The 25,359-nt window shown below is 38.9% G+C and overlaps 1 protein-coding gene across 2 annotated transcripts in view; it reads right to left on the bottom strand.

Annotated features, from left to right (window-relative positions):
- Positions 1–25,359, bottom strand: part of LOC103526272 (poly(rC)-binding protein 3) — a 402,909-nt gene that overhangs the window by 54,338 nt on the left and 323,212 nt on the right. For both annotated transcript variants that reach the window (XM_030445461.1, XM_030445463.1), the window contains exon 4: positions 7,914–8,098. In XM_030445461.1, the coding sequence (XP_030301321.1) occupies positions 7,914–7,991 (78 nt within the window). In that variant the 5' untranslated portion in view covers positions 7,992–8,098. The remainder of the gene's footprint in view (positions 1–7,913; positions 8,099–25,359) is intronic.

Here is a 25,359-nt window from a genome sequence, read left to right as displayed (position 1 = left end):
CACACCAAACCTTACGATCTTCCCCCAAAATATATTAATACCTTGTTCTGTCCCTTTGTTTGTCTCTCCACACCCCTCCACCTGGGATGCTGAAGAAGCATCAGAGTAGGCTGTGTGCCTTTTGCAACCACAGTTTGTTACAGCTATGGACTGATGAGGAGATTCTGCTTGACACAAGTGTGAAAATTCAGCTATGGAGACTGGGTTTTTTTGGAGGTATACAATTCCCAGGGTGTGGGGGAAAAAAAGTTCCATCCTTTCCATTGATTTTGGAGGCCAGTGGGAAACTCTCAGCTGTTACTACAAAGACACTAAGAAGAGATCCCTCTTGTGCTGTGCATTTGAACACAAAGCTTTGTTTCATGACTCGAGCTCTTAGGTACCACAGTAATGCAAACAAACAAAACAAGAACTATAATAGCAATAGGCAGGACAGTCAATCCTCATAATACCCTGACAGCATTCATGGAAACGAGAAAGAACTGAACAAATATTGGCTTGGTTGACATTTTATGGCTTGGATTAAATTACTGAGAAGGAGATTCTTAAAGTTACTTTGTTGTATGCTATATTTTAATAAGTAAGAGATAAAAGAAAAAAAATGGGGAAGGAGAAGGGCATTGTGTCAATATGGGGAAAAATGATTTCTATGCTTGCTTTAAAATCTTTCAGAGGGCTATTAAGCAGTCACAAAAAAGTGGACACTAAAAGAAATCCCTGGTGTTAAAACTGTATTATTTATAATGATGTAAACAGCAATTTTCTCCAGGATTTTAATCTGTCTATATTTGAGTTGTTAAGTCTGAGCAGCCACCTAAACGAGTCTAAGCTTTTTTTCTTATAAAAAACTCTTGATCACCAAACAATCCCCGATATGTCTGACAGTCACCACTGAAGCTGGATGCAAGGCTGCAGTAACCCATCCTCCCAGTGCCACATAGCTCCCACTGATCCTACTGAAACCACTGGGAGATAGAGTTCCTCAGGGCATCTAAAATTAAGCTGGAAGTACTGGAGGTTTAGCACCTAAAAATCAAGATGGTCACAGGGCTTTGTCCAAACCTCAATATTTGACTGCAGGTATATTTTCCTAATTCACCAATACAGAAACTATGGGAAACATACTATTGAGCAAATGGTATCAGGGAAGGAAGAGTTCCACTCAGTCATTGTCTTCCAGTAGTTCAGATTATACATGCCACATAGTACTTGTGCTGCTCTTCCTCAGGCATGTTTAAAATCTGCTTAGGTAACTTCCAAAACCTCATAAAAATCCCAATACCAGACATTTCTCTTGAGATTCCCTAATTAGATCTGGATTTACTTTCAAAAGCCTATTTTATCCCATTATTTCCAGCCACAAGCACTTGTATCATTCAAAATAATAACACCACATTACACTCATATTTATTCTCTCTAAGTATTTATGTCTGAAGAAAACTAGGCACAGGCTCCTCAGCCTCCTAAACTTTGCTATTTTTCTGAGAATTCCCCTTTTGCTCAGTCTTCAAATCACTCATACACATGGCGCCTGCTGCTGAGTACAGAACTGCAGGTGTGATTTTGCCAGAAGAACAGTAAGGTAATTACCATCTCTCTGCCCCACGATGCACCAATGCTATACATCCCAAATTACCTACACTACTGCTACAATAGATTTCCTCTTCAGCTCAGCATATCCCAAGTGTGCCCCTCTCTAGACACTGCCACATCTGATGCCTTTCAGCCTTTTATGCTTTCCAGATTTCCTTCTCTCACTAAACACGTATCTTTAAAATTATCTTCTCCAGCTAATTGCCTCAACTCTCCAATTTACACCTCTCAGTATTTGGCAAGAGTCTGACTTCCCTGCCAGTTTTCCCTTTCCTCCTTCATCCTACCTGTAAATTATTTTCGTCTTCTTACTAACCACCTGACCTTATTATTCCATTTTGTTTTCTATACCTGAACTCCTTCTCCTTTCTCAAAAAGATTCCTCGGAATCAATATAATAATATGCTGTACTTTGGTTTCTTCAATGAACCCAATATGGTTTCATCAAAACACCCCTTCAGGCAGTGCCTTTTCAAATGACTGATTTTTTTTCTTCTGCAGGTTTCTAGTGGGTGGAGGAAGCAGTCTCCAGCTCCATCACTGCAAGATGGAGACCAAAGTGGATACCATGACCCTGCTACTCTTTCCATGCTGGCACATGTGAATATTTTCCCCTGTTCCACCTCATAGGTCTGACTTTTAAATCTTCATTAAGCTGCTTTCCAGGAATTTAACATCTTTCTACTGGCAGTCTCTTTACTGCCCAAGACTAATATTAACCTTTAATAGTGAGTTTTTAGGATCTTAATCAGTCAACACTGATTTTGTACAAATCCAAATCAGTCCAAAATCATGTAATCATTATCCAGCATAGCCAAATTAGGTCCTTTTTCAAGAGTTTTTTCTTTCTGGGCATGAACTGGCCAAAACTAAAACAAAAGCATGGCAGATGTGAATACTAAAGTATGCTGGCAGATTCTGGTGGGCAAGGGCATGATTTTCCACAATCTTCCAGCCTCACTACCTGTGGCAGTAAGCAAGAAGAAAACCCAGCCACATAAGTCATAGGCATAAAAAAAATAGCAAAAAGTGAACAAGGAATGGTAAGAGAGAAGAATGAATCTCCACCAAAGACCCTATGACATGAGGAGAGCCAAAAGAAATTTGATTTTTGACAAAAATTTTAAAAAAGGAAGATAAAGGGAAAGACACATTTCTTTTGGAGTCTGAGTTCTTCCTCTCCTTACAGAGGGCTCTGATAGCTGGGGACTGCTTGCCTATGAATGCATATTTGAACAACTGCTAGAATTGCTATAAATGATCCAGACTGCATTTGTACTCTCTAAGTTCAGCATTTGGAGCTGGTGAAATGTGCCCAGTGTACCATGACTACCATGGATGTGGCCCTATCAGGGGTGCTCAGGGTGCTGACTCCAAGAGAGATTTCACGGAGGGTGGAGTGAGAGTGGAGACCCCGTGGCTGTACTCTGTGGCAACAGCATCCACCTACAGCACTTCTGACACCCTGGGCCAACAACCTGCCACTCTTTGATAAAATTCTGTTCCTTGGAGTGTACTTTTTCTCATTATAATCTCATTTTAATATAAAAGCCACACCTCCATCCCTAAAGCCACCCACCTCCAAGGTGCAACCCCTCGTCACGGAGGCTACACTGAATTTTTTGTAGCCTGTACCTTTCAATGTGAGGCAAGAGAATTTTGCAACAGTCACAATAAGGATGTGCTTGACTACAGTCACTTGAGCTCCACTTGTAAGGTAAAACTGTATAAAAATAGTTAGCTGGGGAACAGATAACAGGGAAGATACCATTGCAGGCAGGGACACTCCTGGCCTCTAGGAGCAGTCAACAGACTGAGCCTCTCTTCTCCCCCATTGGGACACCCTTAGGTAAGATTTGAACACTACTGTACCCCTTTCCCTTCTCCCTTTACCTCTGTAGATTTTATTTTAATAGTATAGTGTAGATTTTCTTTAATAGTATAAATCTCTACATCGGTGGTTTCTGGGCAGGTTCCACCCCCTCCAAAAAACCTCTATAGATTACTCAATGCCGAGGTATTTTTCATGTGCTTCTTTTTGCAGACAGGAATCTATCACTGGCAATCCAAAATAACTTGTATACTGTTGTATGCTGTGATTTAATGAATCACACTATTCATTAATTTTGTGGTAAGAAACCTCATTTAAGTATGGACCAAATTCCAGTGCATGTCCGTGGTAATTTCTTCACTAGTGTGGTGTCAGTAGTGCTTCTGGACCCTTGTTTTCTGGCCTGCTAAAGGTGAATTGGCCATCACTCAGAATCTAAACCCAGCTGCTCCCAGCTCCTCTAGTGTCTGCGGGTCAGCTGCATAGCAAGGGGGTTTATTTTCTGCCAAATTTCTTTTCTTGCTTTAACGCAACAATAAACTCACACTCCATTTGTGTTCCCAAAGCCCTTCAAAAATGTTACCCCTTTTGCTTTTGCTGGAAGCAGAAATATTGCAATCCCTGAAATGTTCTAATCCTTTTCAGAAATCATACTTTTAAAGTAGACAAAGATAATAACATATCTGTACCCATTCATGTCTCATCCCTATAGAGTGATTATATTTATTTTACTTCAAGAAACAGCAGGAACTAGATGGAAAATAAGGAAATAGGCCAATGTAAACAGCCCCAGCCCATATTCCCTGTTTTTCTCTACTGAAACCCTCAAAACAGCTTTATTCCTTAATGTCGTGCATCTTTCTCATTAATAAAAGATGAAAATGCACCTCTACATTATTTAATATATTATGTATATCAAACTCCTGCAACTCATGCTTTGAAAGGCTCTTCTGTCCCTGAGAAGAAGAACGCTGCCTCTGGAGCAGCATTCGTGTAACCCAGGCAAAAAGGTCCCAAGAAGCAGAGGCTGTGGTGCCATGGCAGCTTTATGGGATTTATTAATCTCTGTCTAAGTTGTCCATAAAAACTTTCAGTGATGCATGATGCAGCATGCCTGGGCAGCTTACTCCACTCCTTACACATCTGCATAACAAGTTTTTCCTAAATTTGCTCTTACAATTTCCTGCAAACAGAGAGAGTTTCTTCTCCATAGATGTGGAGAACACCTGAGCACTGTCCTTGTTGCATACCCCCTAACACCTGCCCTCTAACTCACTGCAAGAAAGTATGAGGAATGTTTTGTCTTGCTTCTGACTTCTCTTCACACATTATTACAACTTTTTTTACTGATGTAAAACAGCACAAGATGAAAATTGGGCCTTTCACCTTACACTTTGACACACACTCTGAAGTCCTGGCTCAGGAGGCCACCTTTCACATCAGGCCATGGACACATTTAGCCTGAGGTTAACCTTTCATACCTTGCAGTGGTTATCTTTATGCTGGCCTCTTTGCTGCTTCCACAGAAAAAAAAAAAAAAAGAAAAAAACAATTTGCTGCCCTCCCTCAACATCACATTTTTTGCCCTGAGAAAATCCAGCCTCTATCTTGCCTCATTGTCAGCTAGATCCTCTCAAATTTTGCTATGCTGCCAGAGAGAGGCTGAGCTGGTCCTCCAAGTGCCCATCCCAGGTGCTTGGGCAGGAGGCTGCACAAAGCTCCTACAGCAGCTCAGCTGCTCCTACAGCTGCTTCCTCCCCCAAAACCATGATAAAGCAAAGGTGCTGATAAGAGGTGTCCTACCAGCAGGGAGGCACTGGACCTGGGCTCTCCTGGAGCTCAGGACTGTTCCCATCTGGTTTCTTTTCATTAAACACTAATGTTGGCTTTGGTTTTTGCTGCTTGTTTTGTTTATGGTTGTTAACAATGCTCTTTTATTCCCTGCCCTCTTGCAGAGCTCTGGCCATTCAGCAGAATGCTGATTTTCCTGTCTGTGGGTACTGAATTTAATTGTCTAATTATGATGTCCATCCTTGACTTAAAACTCCCACACAAATCACATGGAAAGTACATCCTGAAAATTTTGTAAGCCTGCAGGATTTAAAGCTCAGATAACTAAGCATAGTGGAACAAGTTATGGATTTTTAATCTAAATGACTGCAAATGTCACAAAGCACACAGACCTCGCCCCTGCAAAGGAACATCAGTAATGAAGGTTTAGAGACAGAATTAAGGTTAGCAGGGATAGACTCTCATATTTTCATGAAATACAACTTCAAAATTATTTTACTTTAAAATTATCTAGCTGAATACAGTTTGCTAGTGTTACTTTTATAGCAACCTTTTTAATTCCCCTCTTCTCTTTCAAGTTATAACCCATTATTTACAGCCCAAGCTCTGCTTCAGTTAATGGTTTTGTCTAGAAATACTAATTAGAGATCAGCTATTTCCACCACTGTCATTAAAGCAACAATTCTTAAGGAAAAGCCTGGAAACATGTTCCTCTTTTTCAGAGGCACATACAGCTTTCAGAGTGACCTTCTCACACTGAGTTTATGTTGACTTAGACATCTTTCATTCCTCTATATTATAATTTTTAAAACACAAAAATGACATCAAAGAAACCATAAGAGTCTGCCTTCTACCACCAAAATAAATTCTGATTTAATGTCTCTTTGCAATGCCCAGGCACAATAGAATACATGATTAGAGCATAGCAGAGTTAGCAGTATACCCATCGTGCCTTATTAACTGAGGATGCCTGGTATACTCCCACTTCAAATTTGAACTTTGCAGCATTTATGGGTTTAATTTAAACCCTTGGGGCTACATATGCATTGAGGATTTGACATACAACACCCATTGTTGTTAAAAGTGGTTGCACACACAATCATTGATTTTTAACATAGAAAATTAGCTTTTCCTAGTATAACTTCTGATTTCAAAAAAATATTCTGTTTCAAAAAAATGTCAGCCCACAGTTTAAATAAAACATCACAAAAATGACAGATATTTGATTTTTGCTTTAAGGGCATGAGTCTTAAAGAAGCAGAACTGTTTGACAGTGGTTAAAAAAAGCATGCCTAAGCACATGGGAATTTGACTGAAACCAGTAGGGTGACTTATAACTACCAGGATAAGGATGTGTTCAAATATTTTTCTGGATTGGGACCACCACCCAGTAGAATAAACCCCTAAGACCTAATTCTGAGTGCTGATATGCATACATATTTTAGGTGGGTTTGGTAAGAGAGACATTAAATTTGTTTGACAGATCCCTATTTAAGATGCAGATTTTACACACCAGATGCCTGCCTGAAGCTGAAATTTTTCAGGGGAAAAAAAAAATCAAACAAAATGGTTAAATCACTTCTGAGAAAATACATAGTTTGATCTGACATAATTCTGTGTTTTTTAATTTGCAAACTTAAACTTTACCCCCTCATACTTCTTAGCAGCTCCATGAGTAAAATATAGGGGCAGAAACCTTAGTCTCCTATTTGTGCTATGGGTATATCATATGTGTGTTCATTCCATAGGTTAAAGGCATGCACTGTTTAAAAATATAAATGCATTTTTAATTAGTATATTAAAGTCTAGGAGTAAAAATAACTTTTAGATTGATTGACATAAATTTGATCTCCAGAATGATATCCAAATACATTCACTCCATGTTAATAAAGAGCCCAAGCCACCTCCTTTTGTATACCATTCATTAAGCCTAAAAATGGCTGGTGTTGCCTGATGTAAATAGTACAAACAAACCTATGAAATGTGTTTTTAAATTAAAACCCCCTTTAATGGCCTGGCAATGTGAAATAAATGAGTATTTGACTGTTAAGTTTGACAATACTGAATTGGCACTTTGTTTATAGCACAGATTTCACACTTATCTGCATGCTTAAGTGCTGCACTGGACAGAAATAAAATGAAAGTCAACATTCCAAAACAAACCCACAGAGGACCTGGAATAATGCTTGGTATATCAGAGGGTTCAGTCTAATAAGATGCGATATTGGAATAATCAAGGACTATCCTGTTTGCATTCAAGAAAAACAGTGGCATTTATTTCACATAACTCAACGCTCTTGAAAAAAAAAAAAAACAACCTGCAAAATGAAGCAAATTTTGAGAAAGGTGAGCTGTATGCAGGTCAGCTTTATGCAAGGATCTGCCTGATCTGGTCAACTATCAATGAAAGAATTTTTTTTAATTTTTATTTTAATTTTTAATTTTTTTTTTTAATGCCAGATCTGCTCCAGAGGGATTCCTTACAGGCAGGGTTTGCTCCAATGAATTTGGGCTGCAGTGCATAGTCTGACTCCTTGAAAGGCAGAGTGTGATTTTTTTGGTCATGGCAATGCTGCTTTTAACTCAAACAGGAGGAGAGGGAGGAGCAGACCCTCTGCCAGTGCCAATGTCAGGTTCTGATGTTACCTGCACACACTCAATACACATTGAACTGCTGTAGCAACAGGAAATGCTTCACCTTGCCATGCATGAGAAGGCGTATGGTAAGCGTGACATTGAGACCTCCTTCAGACGCTTTTCCATCCTTCGTGTTCATCCTGGCCTTGTATCTTCAATACTTGAAACCAGCTTCAGTTTGGTGTTTGGTATTTTGTTGGGTTGTTTTTTTGTTTGGTTTTTTTTTTCCTATATCACCTAATCAACCTACAAAGAGAGGAAGAGAAAAAAAACGAGAAAGAAAAAGAACCAGTGAGTGGCTGAAGCTATGCTGAACTGAGAATATCATGTTGTACAAACCAATTAACATTCCTCTCTTTGATTAAACTGCAGTTTAGTACTGAAAGGGCTCCTTTGATTATCATCCCTCCCCAGCTAAATCTTTAGCTCTTCACCAACTACCAGATAAAATCCCTTTTGAAACCTTAAGAATTCTCTTAACTTGTATTTTGAAGCTGAAAGTACACATCACAACAGACTGAAATACAATTTTTCTTCTAAACAGCAGTTTCTCTGTCAACATTTGTGGTGTGTATATGAAATAGATATATACATTTTTACATGTGCCTGGTACTGTTCTCTCTCTGCTACCACCTCTTTCTCTTTTTGCTCTTGTAGAAGAGATATTTTTGTTTTCTCTCCAGCTAGAGCGAAATTAATTCTGAGCCTAAACACTGATCCCTGCCAGCAACAGTGGATGACACATTATCAAAGACATCTGAGTAACTAAGAGCCACTTGCTGATGTAAATCTGGGCACTGTCTGATTTCGTTTTTGTCTACCAGGCCCAGAGGTGGCTTTGTCCCTCAAAGGCCAAAGCTAAGCCTCAGCCCTAAGTAGAAGAAAGATTTTTCCTAATTCCTAATGACAAATTGCAGATTTTCAGTCATTTACAAAGCCATAAATATATAAAAAAATGCTAATGAAAGCTTCAAGGGCTGGCTTTGAAAGGATAAACAAGATGCATTATGAGTTTGTTAATGCAAGGACATTTATCAGTACAAACAAAAATGGGGGAGGAAGGAATATTACCAAGGGCAGACAGATTCCACAGAAAAGGAGGATTAGAGACTTCTTATTCAGCTTTGTCGTTTTCAGACCTATCTTAAAACCTTTAAACAAGCATCATGCCTCTCAGTAACCATGCCTGAGTAATGGTAACCCTCCTATGCTTTGCATCTTGGAGCTGCCCTAAAATTTGTCTAGCTTGGACACTGGCTAATGAGCAGACCTAGGGGACAATGATGCTGTAGCTTGTGGAGAGCTCCTCATGGAGACTGCTCAGAAATGGGACCAAACTCCTGGAGGGACCTATGGGGTCATGCCCCTAAAACACTGGAGATAGTATCATGTAGATTGTTTCATCAACTGATTAAATTCTATCTTAAGAGCTGCTAAGCACTGCCATACTAGACCAAAGTAAATCCCATCTTAGTTGAGTATGTTATGTGTGAGAGAAGTTCACAGCAATGCTTAAGAGGGCACAAGAAGCACGTCGAGAGTCATCCCTGGTAAGAGTTGCTGAGTTGCCAGCAATCAGTGATTGGGGTTCTATGGAAGAAGACTGCACCCAGATCAGTATTTTCAAGAGCCATTGGTCATGTATCTGTCTAATTATTTCTTTAATCCGTACATCTGGTGTCCAGAAGTTTTGGTCTCACAGGTTAATTATTAGTGTGGGAAAAGGTGCTCCAATTTAATGGCTTAAATCTACTGTTATTTCCCTTTGTGATACATTTTATCCTCTGTGTTTTATCTGAAGACCACCTCAGGAACACACCATGGTGTTTCAAGTAGAAGCAAGTTATTTAGGATCTTCTCTGGATCAAAGTTAAGTGAGGAAGATATGTCTGTAATGAAATGTATTCCCAGGTGGAAAAAAATAATCTCAGACTAGGTACAGGTTTACAGTTGCCATGGCCTTTTGCTGCTGTGATACTACAGCAGTATGCTCTGTTGTTGAAAAATCTGAGAGGAAAGCCTTTTTCCAGACAACACACCAACCCCCATTCAAGGATGACCTTTTCAAGATAAAAAATGAAAAATAATCAGCATTTTGAGCTAGTCCTTTTGGATTATTTTCAAAAACAGAGGTTAAAAATGAAATTCCACTTCAAGTATTGTTAAACATCTCACTGTTATCTAATTTTTTGAAGGATTTTGTTTTTGCCCCTCATCCCAACAAGCTCAAACTCTAGCACCTGGTACTGAGAAGGAGAGCAGATGCCTGGGGGAGGGCTGAGAGCATGTGTGCCTGCAATGAGTTTAGGCAGCTGTGTGAGACAGATACAAAGGGAAAGAATCCAACAAGGCAGCCTCACATGGTAAGGAAGAATACATGAAACCTATACATATACCATGAAGAGAGAAGAGTTTTTACTGTGCCAGCTAATTTACAGCTGCTCCAGTTGTCTTAAGAGCCTAAGTACTCTGGTAAAACATTTACAGCTTTGCAAAGTTAACCTACGGGACTGTTAATTACCCAGTTTTAAAGACAGATTAAAACAAAATGAGTTGGTTTTGTTTATTATTTTTAAATAATGAAAGCAAATTTTCCCACAGGCATCATCAAAAACACATGCTGGTCTAGTTCTCTGCATGTGTAGAGATGTCAGACCATGGTACAAGGAAGAGAATGTTTTTCTCTACAAAGCCTCCTACCAGCCACCAGTACATCCACGCATTTATAAACCCACTGCTGTAATATATGAGCACATTATGAGTACTTAATAAGTGAAATAATTTCCCTCTCTTTTGCAAAATCAGTATTATGAATGATTTACTATGTTCTTGGCTTATGCTTGCCTCTCTGTGTGAGCAAACAGAAGAGTATTCAGTCTTCATAGGGCTTTCCATTCTCAAGCTCTGTCTGATGAGATCCCATGGTTACTCGGAGGTCTTGGAAAGCTGAGTCTTAGACTACCAAAAAACCCCAAAGTATCCCACTTTTCATGACACCAGAGGAAAGTCAGGGGACTACAGAGGTGAGTAAAGAGTACCATGCAGGCAGGTAGAGTCAATGGCATGGCTGAATCTTAAGAGTGAGGGTTTATGCATTTAACCCTGCCTTCAGCAGAGAGCTGGCAGCAGCAGGAGGACAGCTGGACAATGTCCTCTTCCTGGCCTTGTGACCCTGGACCAGAAGGATGTTGTAGCCATGTGGGTATTGGTGTCTTTTCCCAAGTAACAACCAACAGAACAAGAGGTAACAGCCTCAAGTTGCACCAGGAGAGGTTTAGATTGGATATTAAGAAAAATTTATTCACCAAAAGGGTTTTCAGGCATGGAGCCTGCCCAGGGAAGTGACTGAGTTACCATCACTGAAGGTATATAAAAGATCTGCATGTCGTGCTTAGGGACGTGGTTTAGTGGAGGACTTGATGTGTGCTGGGTTAATGGTCGGACTATATGATTTTAAAGGTCTTTTCCAACCAAAATGATTCCACAATTTAATGACTAGAATGCACAAAATACAAAATCCAGGGCTCTGGATTCTGAAATCTCTGAAATTCTCCTGGTAATAATAATAATAATAATAATAATAATAATAATAATAATAATAATAACAACAACAATAATAATAATAATAAAAATATCATGCCCAGGGAACAAAGGATCATATTAGATAGTTTTCAGTAAAGTAAGTCATGGCCACCTGTGGGGCTGAGCATGAACTTTTGAGGGCATTTCCACTTCTCTTAGTCATGTAAAAAGTGAAAATTTCTCCTTAGGTAGAAAAAAGGCACCCAAATGCATTAATAAACCCCAAACAACCACAACCTTTTGAAAACCCCAATAAAATGGACATGTGGTCTTATGCAAAGGTCTTTTATCTATAAGTATTTGTTTCTATACATTTTTTGAAATTTGCTACATGGCACATCCTGTATGCTCACTAGGCATTACATAAGGACCACCGATTTCCTAACATGGCTTTTCAATAATGGTTGTTACATTAAGCAACTAAAATAATAAGCAGCTAAGCCATGTGTTCATCAGATGACTAGAAAGAACAGCACAGTTCCTCAAGGGCTTCACTGAATTAATAAAGGTTGCAAGATGAACACAGCTGAAGGGCAGCACCACAACCTACACACAGCACATGCATAGAGGTCAGGAGTCCATGTGGCTGAGGGACTGGTGTGAGATGGCTGCCTGAACCCTAAGATGTGGAAAGTCAACCTCATGACCCCTTTCTTCTTACCCCTCAAGCCTACTAATTCTCTAATTAGAAAATAAGCAGACCATTGCAGAGAATATGGCTACACAGTGCTAAAATACACACACACACGTTTTAAATCTTGAAGGTGACCACTTCAGGCATGCAGGATAAGAAAGCCTTTGAGTCCACAGCAGGCAGGGATAGGAAAGATGAATAAAATCAACATAATGGCAAGGTAGACATCAGGCAATTGATCTTTGAGTTTAAAGCCAAGATAAATTATTTGACATCCATGAATCTGCCAAGAAGCTACTCATCTGGAAGCAAGGGAGGAGGTATAGAGAGTATGCATGGGGTAAACTGGGACAGAGCTGCACAGCCACAGCAGTGTGCTGGAAAGGAAAGAAATGCAGAAAAGAGATAAGGAGAAAGGCACGTAGAAAGAGAGAGATGAAGTTTCAGATGGCTGATATAGACAGCAGTGCAAGAAGATTCAACGTGGGATTAAGAACTGACTGGAAATGAGATCTAGTATTTGAAATCTTGATCATATGGCTGTTAAATCTGAGCCTGTCAGGAAAGATGAAACTGGCCAGAACACCCAGCACAGCATTCCCTGAGACGGAGCCTCAGAAGGGACTCTTCAGTGTAATTACAGTGCTTCATCACCATCAACAAAAAGATGTAATTATGAAAAAAAAAGCAAGGAAAAGTCCCCAGGAGAAATAAAAAGAACAAAATCTAGTTGTTCAGCTGGAACAAAAAAAAATATAACAAGGAAAAAAGAATAGGGAGAATTATAGTGATGTTCAGCAGAAGCCATGCCCAATTTAAAGAGGGCATTCAGCCTTATATGTAATGCTTAAAATCAAAAATAAGATGGCTGCCACAAAAAGGTTGATGCTATCAAATTAAGAAATAACTATTTTTCTTTCAAGTTCTTCATTAAACTAAGCATTATCTATAGCTTTTCACTGGAAAGTAACATCTCTGGCTGTCAAAGGACAAAACAGTGTAATTATACAGGAAAACACTGGCAGAAGTTAAGAAAACCCTCACAGCCCTAAGTGACATCAAATGCAAAACCAGCTTTAGTTGTATTTAGTTTCAAGGATATTCTTTTCAGAAATGGTAAAAAGTGATAACAATAAGCAGCTATTTACAGTCTTAGCTGAAGCAAACGAAGATGACTGGACATTTGCTAAACATACTCTTCAGTTTCTCTATCAACTCAAGGATGAAGACATCTACTGTCACAAGACCATGTTATTGTGAGATAACTAAGAACAAAAAGCTCACAGCAATATAACAATATAACAGCAATATAACAGTAAGAACAATGACAATTTTTCAGATCTTTTCTCTCCCAATCATAACTATTTGGAAAAGCAGAAATCATGCTTTGAAACTCTGCAGTTTTATACGGAAACCTCACCAGGAGAATCTAATTAATGAACAATAGATAAGGAAGCAGGTGCAGTATTAACCCTTCTACTCTACCAGTTCCATCTCCCAGATTACTAGGGAGAACTGTACACAAATGAATGAGGTTATGTATTTTATTCACATCCTTATCTTTTATATCCCAAAGTAGATTTAATGTTAATCCTCAACTCTTTAATGAAGTGAACAAAATCTGAAGAACCTGGCTGCATTAAACTGTCACATCACAGTCCGTTTTAAGTAAATTGATAGCTGGGATGGATCCAAAAATCCAGAAATGAGAAAATCAATCCTTTCTGTTAGCAGAACAAAATATGGATCTGTGTGTCAATTGGTAAAATGGGTTTCCACTAAAAAGACAAAATAATATAAAGGAACAGCTCATGAAGGAAATTTAAACAAACAATAGAGAGAACAAGGTTTCATGGAAATTCAAAAAAGACATTCAATGAGATCTAAATGACAGCTAATAGGAAAATAAGCTGAATAGGGGGAGTGGAAAGAGCAGCAATTGATGGTAAAAACACATGTAAAATATCTGTTTTACAAAAGGTGTAGTAAATTCCTAGTTCAAAAGTCAAGGGGGATTAAAGAGCAGCACATTATTCCATCATTTAACAGCTACAGATGAAAGATAGTTACCTGCCTTAGCAAGCCATGTGCTTCTTTTATGAATTATTGTAAAGGTCTCTCTATGTCTTGGTATCTGGAAGAAGCAGGTTTGCCACAGAAGTGAAACTGGTAAGGAAACAACAGTCCGAAAACCTCACAGAATAACTTTAAAAGGCAGGAGAAAGTATGAAAACTGGCAAGACACCAGAAGAGCTGCCTTCTGAATGTAATTTTGTGAAGTATGTGAAGCTGTACTAGTTTTATCTTGAGGGATAAGTTTAATGCTATTTTGTCAGAGGAAGAACCTACTCTACCAATAGAAGAAGCTGTCTTCATATTCTCCCTAAAATGAGAAATACCTTTATCTTGTATGACTAATGCTTCATTTGCTGAAGATCACTAGATATTAAATGATCTTTGAAGAGAACAGCAAAAGATTAGAGACTTATTTTCCTTTGTTCCCAACAGATAGATGTTTAGCTATGGAACTTGAGGTATATGAGCTCCATTCTTTAAATGGACCACTTTTACACAAACTGGTCAAAAAGCGTATGCTTCAGGCAAGGCACAGTTTGTTTCTTTTTTGATTTATTAAAGGAAATAAACAGCAACATAATTATTAACTCTTCTACTTACTTTCTGTAAAGCTTTTTAAGTAACAATATGGTATCATGAGTTTATTACAAGAAGAAAACTCACAGAAGTACAATAAAGGCTTATCTCATTGTTCACTAACCTATTTTCTCATGTCAGCATTCAATGATGAATTAATTATCTAGTGTGAATAAATATAAAAATATTATGCTGTGTATGAATAGGCGCCCACACAATCTTTGCCAAAATATTGGAAGTTATCACTTCTGAAAACATCACACGTCAAAAAGGTATTAAACGTTATCAAATGCCTGGAAATCAAATCTCAGGAAATCTAGAAAAGCTGGAAAACAGCCATCAGCAAATGCCAAATGGATCTGGGATCCTGAGGGAAGTAATTTGCAGGCAATGGAAAATGCAGTGATTCTTTTGCCAATGATATCTTCCATCTTTCAAGTACTCTTTTTTTTTCTTTCTCTTTTCCCCCCCCTCTCCTCCTGTAATTATTCCAGTAAGAATTACCTTGGCAGGAATGCAGAGAGCATCTTTATAGTTTGCCAGGAACTAATAAAAAAGCACCAAAGTGTGCAAGCCAATACTTTGTACAGCTCCATCAGCCAGCTAACTGCTCTGGGTTTCTGCAGCCAGGCTGCTAAAAGCTCTTGTAGATAGAAACTGCTACGTTAGACTAACAAAACATAAACACCTCCACAAAACAGGAAATTTGTGGCAGCCCACCATAAATTGTTCTGCACAAATATTCTGCAGGAGTATTCAACAAGTTCAGGATGGACCAGGAGGTGCCTTCTTTCCATTCGTAATGGCACAGGATTCAATTACCTGCAAGCTCTATCATGGACCTGGTAGTCTGCAAGATCAGGGAAGGCCATAAATGCCTGTGTTAGATGAGCAATCTACTGAAGGATAATTTCTAATCATAGCTTTAAGCAAAAAATCAGCTGTACCTGCCCCTTTATCCTGTGGCTCCAAAGCCCTCAAATTTAGCATTGTATTTCTCAAATCTTTTTTTTTGTTTGTTTTTATGTTGCTTAAGCTTTAAACAAATCTTTTGCTTTACTTGCTTATGTTCAACTAAGAATAGACATTAAAACTAACTTGCATTAATCATTCTATATGGTCTGAGATAATAAATTTAAGGAAGAAATGTATGTATAAACCACAGAGAAAGTGGAGCAAAAAACCTGAATGCACCACCAAGAGTATCAGAGCTGTGTCTCCAGCACAGAGATGCTGACAAGAATAGCTTGCCATATAAGAACAGATTTTCAGTCCACACCTGTTCCTGGGAAACCTCTATATTCCAATGACCTAAACATGGTTAATGTGTGTTATGTATGTTATCTCTGCTGCCTAAAGTCAACTGCCTGACCTTGACATTTTGTAAATTAAATATTTGTATTTTGAAATAAGGTTTTAATTGCAAATTCATCTCACTGTATATGAGTGAGCACAAAGCAAATAAAATGACTAAAAATAATCTGGGACATACAGACTTTGTTGATTTAAAAAGAAATGCATTTGCCCCAAATGAAAGGGGGTCAGCTTAAGCAGATGTTTCTTTTTCCATTTTTTAAAATCTCAGAGAGAATAGAGAAGTCACTCACATGGTCTATTTCCAAGCTATTATAAATGAGCAAGATTTATATAGATATAGAGAAACATACATTTTAGTATATTATGCATGTTTGCATAGAATATGGCTAAGTGCTGAAAAGTAAGCAAGGTACCTTTTTTACATGACAGATGTGGACAAATGTTAAAAGTTTACTAGAGCATAATCTAATAAACAAATATTTAGAGCATAATCTAATAAACAAATATTAAGAAAATCATGATTTTTAAATGACATTTTATCTGTAATAAAAACAGTCTCACAGATGTAAAGAAGAATTATAATTTTCTTTGCAAGTACATACAAGATTACAGACAGCTTCTTATTGATCAGTGGAAAAAAATGCCCCAAATCAGAAGAACAGACCAAGAAAGACAGGACCTTCTTTAATGGGAAATATAAACCCATCAGGTATGTTCCCACTAGGAACAGAATAAACAGATATTTAACTGTAGTTGTATTTTTCTAATCTCATCAATGTCAGAATGACATCTGCCTTAGAATATATATTTGCCCAACCTATTTGTAAATTATATGTTTTCTAGACATATTCAGTTCAATAAACATGAGTCAGATTTTTCACTAAATCCAGTTCAAAACATGGTTGTTGGTTAGGGAAAAGAGGTTAATGATAAAAATATATTTCACTTCATTAAAGAGAAAAATACTATATATTGAGATAATTGCATCTCTGGCACAAATAAACAAAAATATCACTTTAGTAATCACCTTATTTTGCTGTTTACAAGGCTGTGCTGTGAAAAATCCATTCAAGCTCCCTAGATAAATAAAATAGAGGAAAAAAAGGAAATTCACATAGCATCTATGTGGAAGAAAGAGGATGCACTCCCATCCTTCTGTCACGATTGGATTGGTACCAGCCTCTGGCATGTGAGTCACAGGCTCCCCTCTGGGCCACCCCACTCGTGCTTGCTTGATGCAAGGATGGGTTTGGACAAAGAGAAACTGGTCACAGTTTCACACAGGATCACAGCTGTAACAGCTGCAAATATGCCTGAGTGGCTGAGTGACATGAAGTGCTGCAACAGCTAAAGGGATAACAGGGAAAACAAAAAGCAGAATTGCAATGTCCTGCCAGGTTGCTAGAGCTATTGCCTTCCAAAGTCACACTCACAAGATGAATATTTAGGTTCTCAATCACTGACGGTTGTCAAAACATAGAATGATAAGAATTTCACTGAGAGACAGGACCATACAGTACCACCACCACCAGTAAGTTCCCAGAGCTTCCTTTGAAACAAGATTAAAAAAAAAAACAAAGCAAAACAAAAAAACAACCCCCCCCAAAAAAAACCCAGAAGATAACAAAAAACCCCAACAACTAGGCCACAATAAATGACTCACTTAGAGGAAGTCAATACTGAGAGTAAAAAGCCAAACACATGCCAAGTTTTAAGTGACTTAAATCAATATTTTTGTCACTGATTTAAACAAGGAGAATCTTTACAACTCAAAACTGATTCTAATTGATGAACTATTCAGAAGTGAAGAAAAACCAAATACTTTATTTATTAATGACTTCAAAGTGCCAGCTGAAAAGTAAATCAGTACATCTTGCTCTAGCACTGGGGAAATAAAAACCAGTGCTGAAGCTATCCATTTGCTACTTCCGTGCAACCTTTGCAAATAAAAGAGCCTAATTTTGCATAAACAACTCATTTGCTACAGCAAGTTACTCAGTTGAAACAGCGCTTCCTGAAGTATCTGCCCTTTTGTTTATTCTTCAGTCCCTTTCCTTACAAATACATGCATGCCCACCTACCTATACACACATCTGTACATATATATAAAGTCACCAACCAGTTTCAATATTTTGAAGACACACAGGGGTGCCTGGTGTTTCAAGAGCCACAGCCTAAACAGAGGCACGAGGTTGTGGTTCCATCACAGGAGAAGCTTTGTTGTGAGCCCAGCAGTGATTGACCCCCGTGGGGCTGGCAGCAGGTGGGGGGGCAGATGCCCACTGCTCATCCCACTGCTCATAGCCAGACCCACCATGCACTCTCCTCTCCTCACAGCAAGCATCACAAGAGAGTAAGGTGACAGGAGCAGGGTCTGGATGTAAAATAGTGCAACCACTACAAAAACCCCCATGTTTGCAGGGACTCCTTAAAATAAGGTGCTTTAAGGAGACGTAGGATACAAATTTTGATTTTTCTCTCCAGCTGCTCCAGTAGCTTTCCAGCTCCTACACAACCCTAGTGCCTTTAACACAGTTTCACAGTGTATCTGCATGTGGAATTTGGCCCTGTGTTCTTTATGAATACAAGACAGCACCTATGCTAATGGAAAGGATTTGGTACTGCCCTTACTATCCCACCTTTGGCTTGGGACTACAAAGCTGCAGAGATGTACTGAGGAATAAGTTACTATTAAATAAAAATAAAATAAAACAAAATAAAATGAAGTTTTGGTAGGATCTACAGCAATAAGCAGAAGAAAGCATTAGCAGCACATTTGTGACAGTCAATTGGAAGGACGGCAGACATTATATAAGGGAAGACCTCAAATACGAGTAGGAAGATATCAACTTGAAAAAAAAACCACAGTGAAAAAATGTATGGTGATAAATTTACAATGAAAGTAATACATTTACATTACACTACATTTACAATACAAATATGACAACTAAGGAAAACCAATTCTTAATAACGAGTCAAATCTTGAAGGCAGTGACACAGAAGACATGAGAATGACCTAAGGCTGCTAATTAGAGGTTGAAAACCTCTACTTTTGGAGCAGGAGAAGAGGAAGCAGCCCACATTCACATAATGGTATCCTCTTTTGTATTTGGATCTGGACATTCTGTAAGCACAGGAAAGAAAAAAAAAAGTAAAAGTGGGTCAATGAGAGGAGAGTAGAAAAACTACTAATAGAAAATTAAAGAAAGATGGAGGAGGAGCTTAGACAGCAACAACTAAGTCAGTATTGAAAATAGGCAGCTGATCCTGGAGGGAACCAAAGAAAAGGATAGAAAGTAAGATTCTGCAAGCAGGGCTGGCTGGCACAAGGATGATTCCAGAAGACAAACTTAAAATTGAATTTCCATTTCAAAAACCTGTTTGGGCTATCTCACAGGCTGAATGATGTTCTCCAGAAGTAGCAGTGCTTCTGTCATTTCCACATAGAAAGGTTGCATAAAACTTCCTGGAAACTTTGTAAGAAATATCTTGCAGTCAGCCAAGACACTCGGCACTGGGAATGCTGGATCAGATCTTAAAGAGAATTTAGACACAGAGTGTCTGTTATGTAGGAAATTCCACCCTGCAAAGTTTGCTTTCATTCCAAAGTGACTAAAATAATCAACTTTTCAGACAATTTAGTGTGGAGGTGCATTTGTATATGTTTTTCTATAATTTGCTGATCCAAAGAAGCTATTTTGCTACAACTAAATTTTTGGGCAGACAACTTGTTGGTTTTATATTCTTTTATGTATAACATATCCTAAAGTAAAAAATTCTCTTCACAATGGAAAAACCAAAATGGCACAATTTTACAATTTTGCTAAGGCAGTACAGACAGTCATGATCAAAGTCTTTAATTTTTTTATGAGGAAATCAACATATTCCCACAGAACACTTGCAGATTGCCAAATGGAAAAAAAAATAAAATTGAAAAGTCTCTTCCACAGACTTGCTTTGGAATGGAAAGGAGACAGAGCTGAATGAACTGATGCGGTCTTTGCAGTCTCTACTTTCCAAAACTTTGTACATTTTTTTGTCTCTTTTCCATTTTTACAAGAGCCCTGGCATTATTTTTATTGAAGTTAAGGAGAGAAAGGATGTTTTAGAGATTTTTTTACTATTAATTAGTCAATAAGTAAGCTAGCTTGCTAAGAGAAAAAGGAGGTCATACAGTATTCAAAAAGATACAATACTTGTTTTCCTATTTTCCCCTCCAGTGCTCTGTATTGAATTCTGAAAAGCCCCATTTCAGATTCTGCACTTTGCTATTGCACACGTAATAATAGGACACAGTGGCCTTTGATACAATTCTCTTCAGGGAACAAAAGTTTCCTTTGGCACAACTACAGCCACTGCTTGTTGTAGGTTACGCATATCTTTCCAGTCAAGCATGATTAATAACTGTTAAAAAAAATGCTCATGACCCATGGCAAGTATTCTTTCAACTATAATACCAGCATTATGGGCTCTGAATCTCAGTAATTTTAAAATGTACTTCTACAATGGAACTATAATTTAATTACTTTTTCTGCAGCCTGTTCCATTTTGTTTCATCACTTTGATTGCACCATGCGCTTCGCAGCTTATGGAAGACTGCATCTGCCTTCAGGATTATTTCACTGGGCTCTTTCGACATCTGTTTCTGAAAATGACTTTATTTGCAGAGGCATAAAGAATAATCAAGACTTGTTTAATCCAGATAAATTGGAAGAGAGACACAGAATTGGAGTCGGGGTAGAGAAGAAGGAAAAAGAGAAAGCAAATCTATGCTGTACGCTGCAGAAGACATCAAAATAATCTGATCTTTTCCTGTGCTTCTGAAAATGCTGCTATATGATTGGTGATATGATACATGAAAAGATGAGTCACTAAGTCAATTCCTTTTCATGTTTGGGTGGAGTTCATGGATGCCTCCACAAGCCATTTGAGCTAAAGCTTCATGTTGTGCTTGATCAGTTTAATGTAATTTTCATGAACTACATTTGCAACCTTCTCCTGTGGGGATCACAAAGCAGCCTGACATGATCAGTAGCAGTTGACAAAAGATCCCATAATAAATGAGCTAAGCACAGGCTCCAGCATCACCTGATATCCTTCCAAACACAGCTACAGCCCACACCTGTTGCTGAGTTCCATAGCACGGACCTCTGGGCACACAGTTCAGCAGTAACCCTGATGAGCAACTTCCCACGTATTAGCAGACATGAACTGGGTCACCTGTGTATCAGAGGAGCAAGTGCAAGCTTTCTATAAAATAGATATCTATAAATAGATCTCTATAATATATCTATAAAATGCCTATGCCTGTATTAGACACCATCGAAATCACCAATCATAGAATCATAGAATCATAGAATTGGCTGGGTTGGAAGGGACCTCAGAGATCATTGAGTCCAACCCTTGAACCACCGTTGCGGTTGCTAGACTATGGCACTGAGTGCCACATCCAGTCTCTTTTTAAATATCTCCAGGGACGGAGAATCCACTACTTCCCTGGGCAGCCCATTCCAATGTCTGATCACCCTCTCGGTAAAGAAATTCCTTCTAATATCTAATCTAAACTTCCCTGGTGACTGCCATTTATTTTGGTGTTTGTAAACCCACAAACCAGCATAAGTATTTACAGAAGTGCTTTCTACCAGATCACAGGTGTTGGGCAGGTTTATTCTTTTTGTTTATTGTTTGCAGGGAGTGAACAGATTCTTGTCAAGAAGCATCCCCTGCCTCAATAAGGAGGAGCTGCAGGAGAGAACCTCAGGCAACAGAGGTTGCCTCAGGCAACTGAAGAAACTATAGAACATGGCTTTACGGACAAAGGACACTAAAATTCAAAGCACCACAGTGAGCAAACCATAATAAAAGCAAGCAAAACAAAAAGCAAAACAAGCAAAATGATCTCGAACATTCTCTCACTTCTGAGAGTTTAAAATCTTGCCTGCCTTGTTGCTCCTTTCCTTTTGCAGATTTTTTCTTTGTTATTTGCTGGTCTTCTGGGTTCTTTTGCTCTAGCAAGCATGTCAGGGACAGTCATAATGAACAGATTATTGAACTGGTTTACAAACATGTATTTTTCTAGGAATTACTTAAAGATAATTCAAAAGGAGGCCATACAGTTCTTAGAATAATAATGAAGAAAAACTGTTGACCCTGAAAATACTAGGTACCACACAAAGACAATATCTGGACCTGAACAACTTGGTAATAGCCTGATTCCCATAGCTCTGTAGCCCTAATTACCTGTTACAAGCCTTTGTGTTTTCCTTCCCCATATGGCCAGACTGACTGTTGCTCCAGTCCAAACCAATCCTAGCTTTCTTCTCAGACTCCATCCATCCAGGGCACATAGCTCCCTGCACCCACAAAGATGTGCTGTTAAGAGGTGCCTCTGCACTATGTTTCTTGTCCCTGTGGGAAGCCTGCAAGAAGGAAGGATGAAAATTTTCTCCTCTTCTGTATTCCATCACTTCACCTTTCCTCAGCTACATCCAGCAGGTGAGCTGAGGATGTTGAAAAGCTCAGAGCTTCCACATTGCTGATCTGCTTATAGGCAATACAAGACGCAGAACTCCTCTGGCAACTGCATGTCTAGGAACTTGGCAAGACTGACAGACTGCATTTGGAAGCCTGGTTATTTTCATAGAAGATGTAATCCCAAAAGCAAACATCTCAAACTTTTGGAAAGAAATACAGAGCAAAACATAACTACGCAGCTTAGAAAAAGGAAAAGAATCACCAGTGATGAGTATTTGCTAAAGAACACTCTGAAACCCAGAATAAAACTCTCTCCCCTCATTTCTAACCAACACCCTGATATCTCTCTGATATCTGAAGAGGTGAACATATGACTTCACCTATTCACAGGTTTCTATCCAGCTAAAACAGGTGGGGAAGCTGCCCTGAGAAAGATACATTCCAGGGGCAGGGCATGCCTGTGAAAACACTATTAACAGTGATTATTAACAATTATTTTCCCTTTTTAAAAACGTTTATATATTTATTAGATCAATTCACTTCCTCTCCTTATTTTTCACTTCAGAAGTGTGGGCTGTAACATAGTAGTTGCACGGGGCCTATGGCCATACAAAGAAAATACTCATTGCTTTTCTACAGCTTCAAAGTAAACTGTACACAGAAAAAGACCTGCAGAGGGTTATTACAATTTGACAAGACTTCGTTGTCTTGCCAGTATTTCCAAAGAACAAAAGACATCATGCTTAATTAATTTTTTCCCTAAGGCATTTATAAGAATTTCTTGCTTAACAGCCAATATAAAAATAGATTTGCCTCTGAAGTACCAACTAAGGACCACTATTGGCCAAGGAGTAGATGTCTGTGTTGTACTGCTGGTCAGATGTTCCATAAAAAGTGTCCTTAAAGGCAGGGTGAGTGTTTGGCCATCCAGATGTTTACCTTAGCTTAGTCACATGAACCTGGGATAAAGATTTGCAGCTGTTGATAGCAACTGAAGAGACACAACATAACCTCTTAAGCACTGATAATAAAAGCAGTTTGCAAGGTCAGGGCCATGTCAGGTCTGGGTAGCATGGGGTAAGTGTCTCTTTATTCAGGTTACTTAAGAGAGCAACAGAGTTGTGAGCTTCTTTGCCTGTGCTAATGCCACTCTGGATGCCAGTTCCTGCTGAGATGCTTGGAGGCTGTGTACATGTTTCAGTAAGTGACTGAGCCAGTGTTGAGCAGGATCAGATCATCAGCAGGATGGAGACAGGAAGGTGGAATGAGGAAAGAGTGGAAGATGCACCCTGACCCCAAGGGAGCAGAGGATCATGCGGAGCTGACTTGTTTTCCTTCCAGATATGAGGAAGCCAAAGGAGAAAGGGTGAAAGAATGGCACTAAGTCAGAGAAAGGTACTTTTTCCATAACTTGGTGAGGGACAGAAGGTGTCTGATGCTGCAGAAAGCAGAGGACACAGCAGCCAGCTAACTTGGCTATAAATTTTTCTTTTTTTCGAGGAGGTGATGAAGGTAGCATTGAGAGAATCAGAGAAAGAATCTCAGGAAGTTCTCAGGAACTCAGGAAGAAATCAGAATCAGGAAGAGGCAGGAAGAGCAGTTCATGTTGTGTCCGAAGACATTTCTACCAAACTCCAGTGAGAGAAATTCAGTTTATGCAAAAGCACAACTTGCCTTTTATCCACCATCCTGTCTTAGGCAGGGCACAGAATGATTTTTTGAATACACTTTAAAGGCAACAGTGGTAACAGGGAGTAACTCCTCCAAAAGTGAAATCAAGGTATGTCAGTAGAAACAGCAGAGAGGCTACGTGTCTAGATGCTGTCAGGTCCAGACTTATTTAGGTGCAGCTGACTATATAAATTGATGATTTAGGCCCCTTAATCCAAACACAAAGAGGGTCCTGGAATTTGCCCAATGTGGGCTCAGCTGCAGTCAAACCACCATGCTACCAAATCTTTCAAACATGAAACAAATTATGTCTCTAATCACTCAATCTTAAAAAAAGATCATAAGCATATGACAGTTGTCCCCAATATCTACCCAAAGAATGTCCAAGACTGACTGAAATCAGCTAGTTACACCCAGTGATGCACCTGAAGAACTAACCTGTTCAACAGAGCTGCTCTTAGATCAGTACAGAAGGAGGACCACACACACTATAGTCTATTGACTGTTCTTCCACCCTTTCCCCTTGACATGTTCCATAAAAATTAACCATTTTCCTTGCAGCATTTAAGGAAATCTACTCATGAATTTCTTTCTGAGTCTCCATTTCTCAACTGCGTAATTGATTTTCATCTACAATGTATATATACATCCTTGAAGTGAAATCAACTAAGAGGGGCTGAAATGAAAATGGACCCTGTTAGCAATGGGTGGATCTAGTCCCTGTCTGAAGCTGTTCTCCACCACAGTAGGGGAAGCAATAAGATACAGAAGAAAAATAATCTGTGTGGGAGGCTTCCCTGTGCTCTGCTTAATTAACCACTGTTTGATATGAGGAACACACAGCAGGGTGCACCTTCATGTCTGCACACGTACTGACATACAGGACCAATGTGCACCAGTAACAGGGTTGACGTATTTTCTATAAACTGGAACTGACACCAAAACATTGCCAACAGGAACTAGTCTTCATTAATTTATAAAACAAGTCAAGATTCTCCCAGACTGCAAAGGCTCTGAGCCTGTTTAATGCTGAATTCATGAGCAGGATCTTTTTCTTCAGGATCTATGTCTTCAATTGCTACCATAAAGATGAGGCACTTTCTTTGTGACAGCACTCAGCCAAGCTATCTAGTCTTCCCAACCTGTGCTGTAATATAAAATCAAGATTATTGAGAGA

Source organism: Calypte anna, chromosome 2, assembly GCF_003957555.1.
Source record: "Calypte anna isolate BGI_N300 chromosome 2, bCalAnn1_v1.p, whole genome shotgun sequence".
Classification (NCBI taxonomy): domain Eukaryota; kingdom Metazoa; phylum Chordata; class Aves; order Apodiformes; family Trochilidae; genus Calypte; species Calypte anna.
This window is presented reverse-complemented; position numbering and strand designations above follow the sequence as displayed.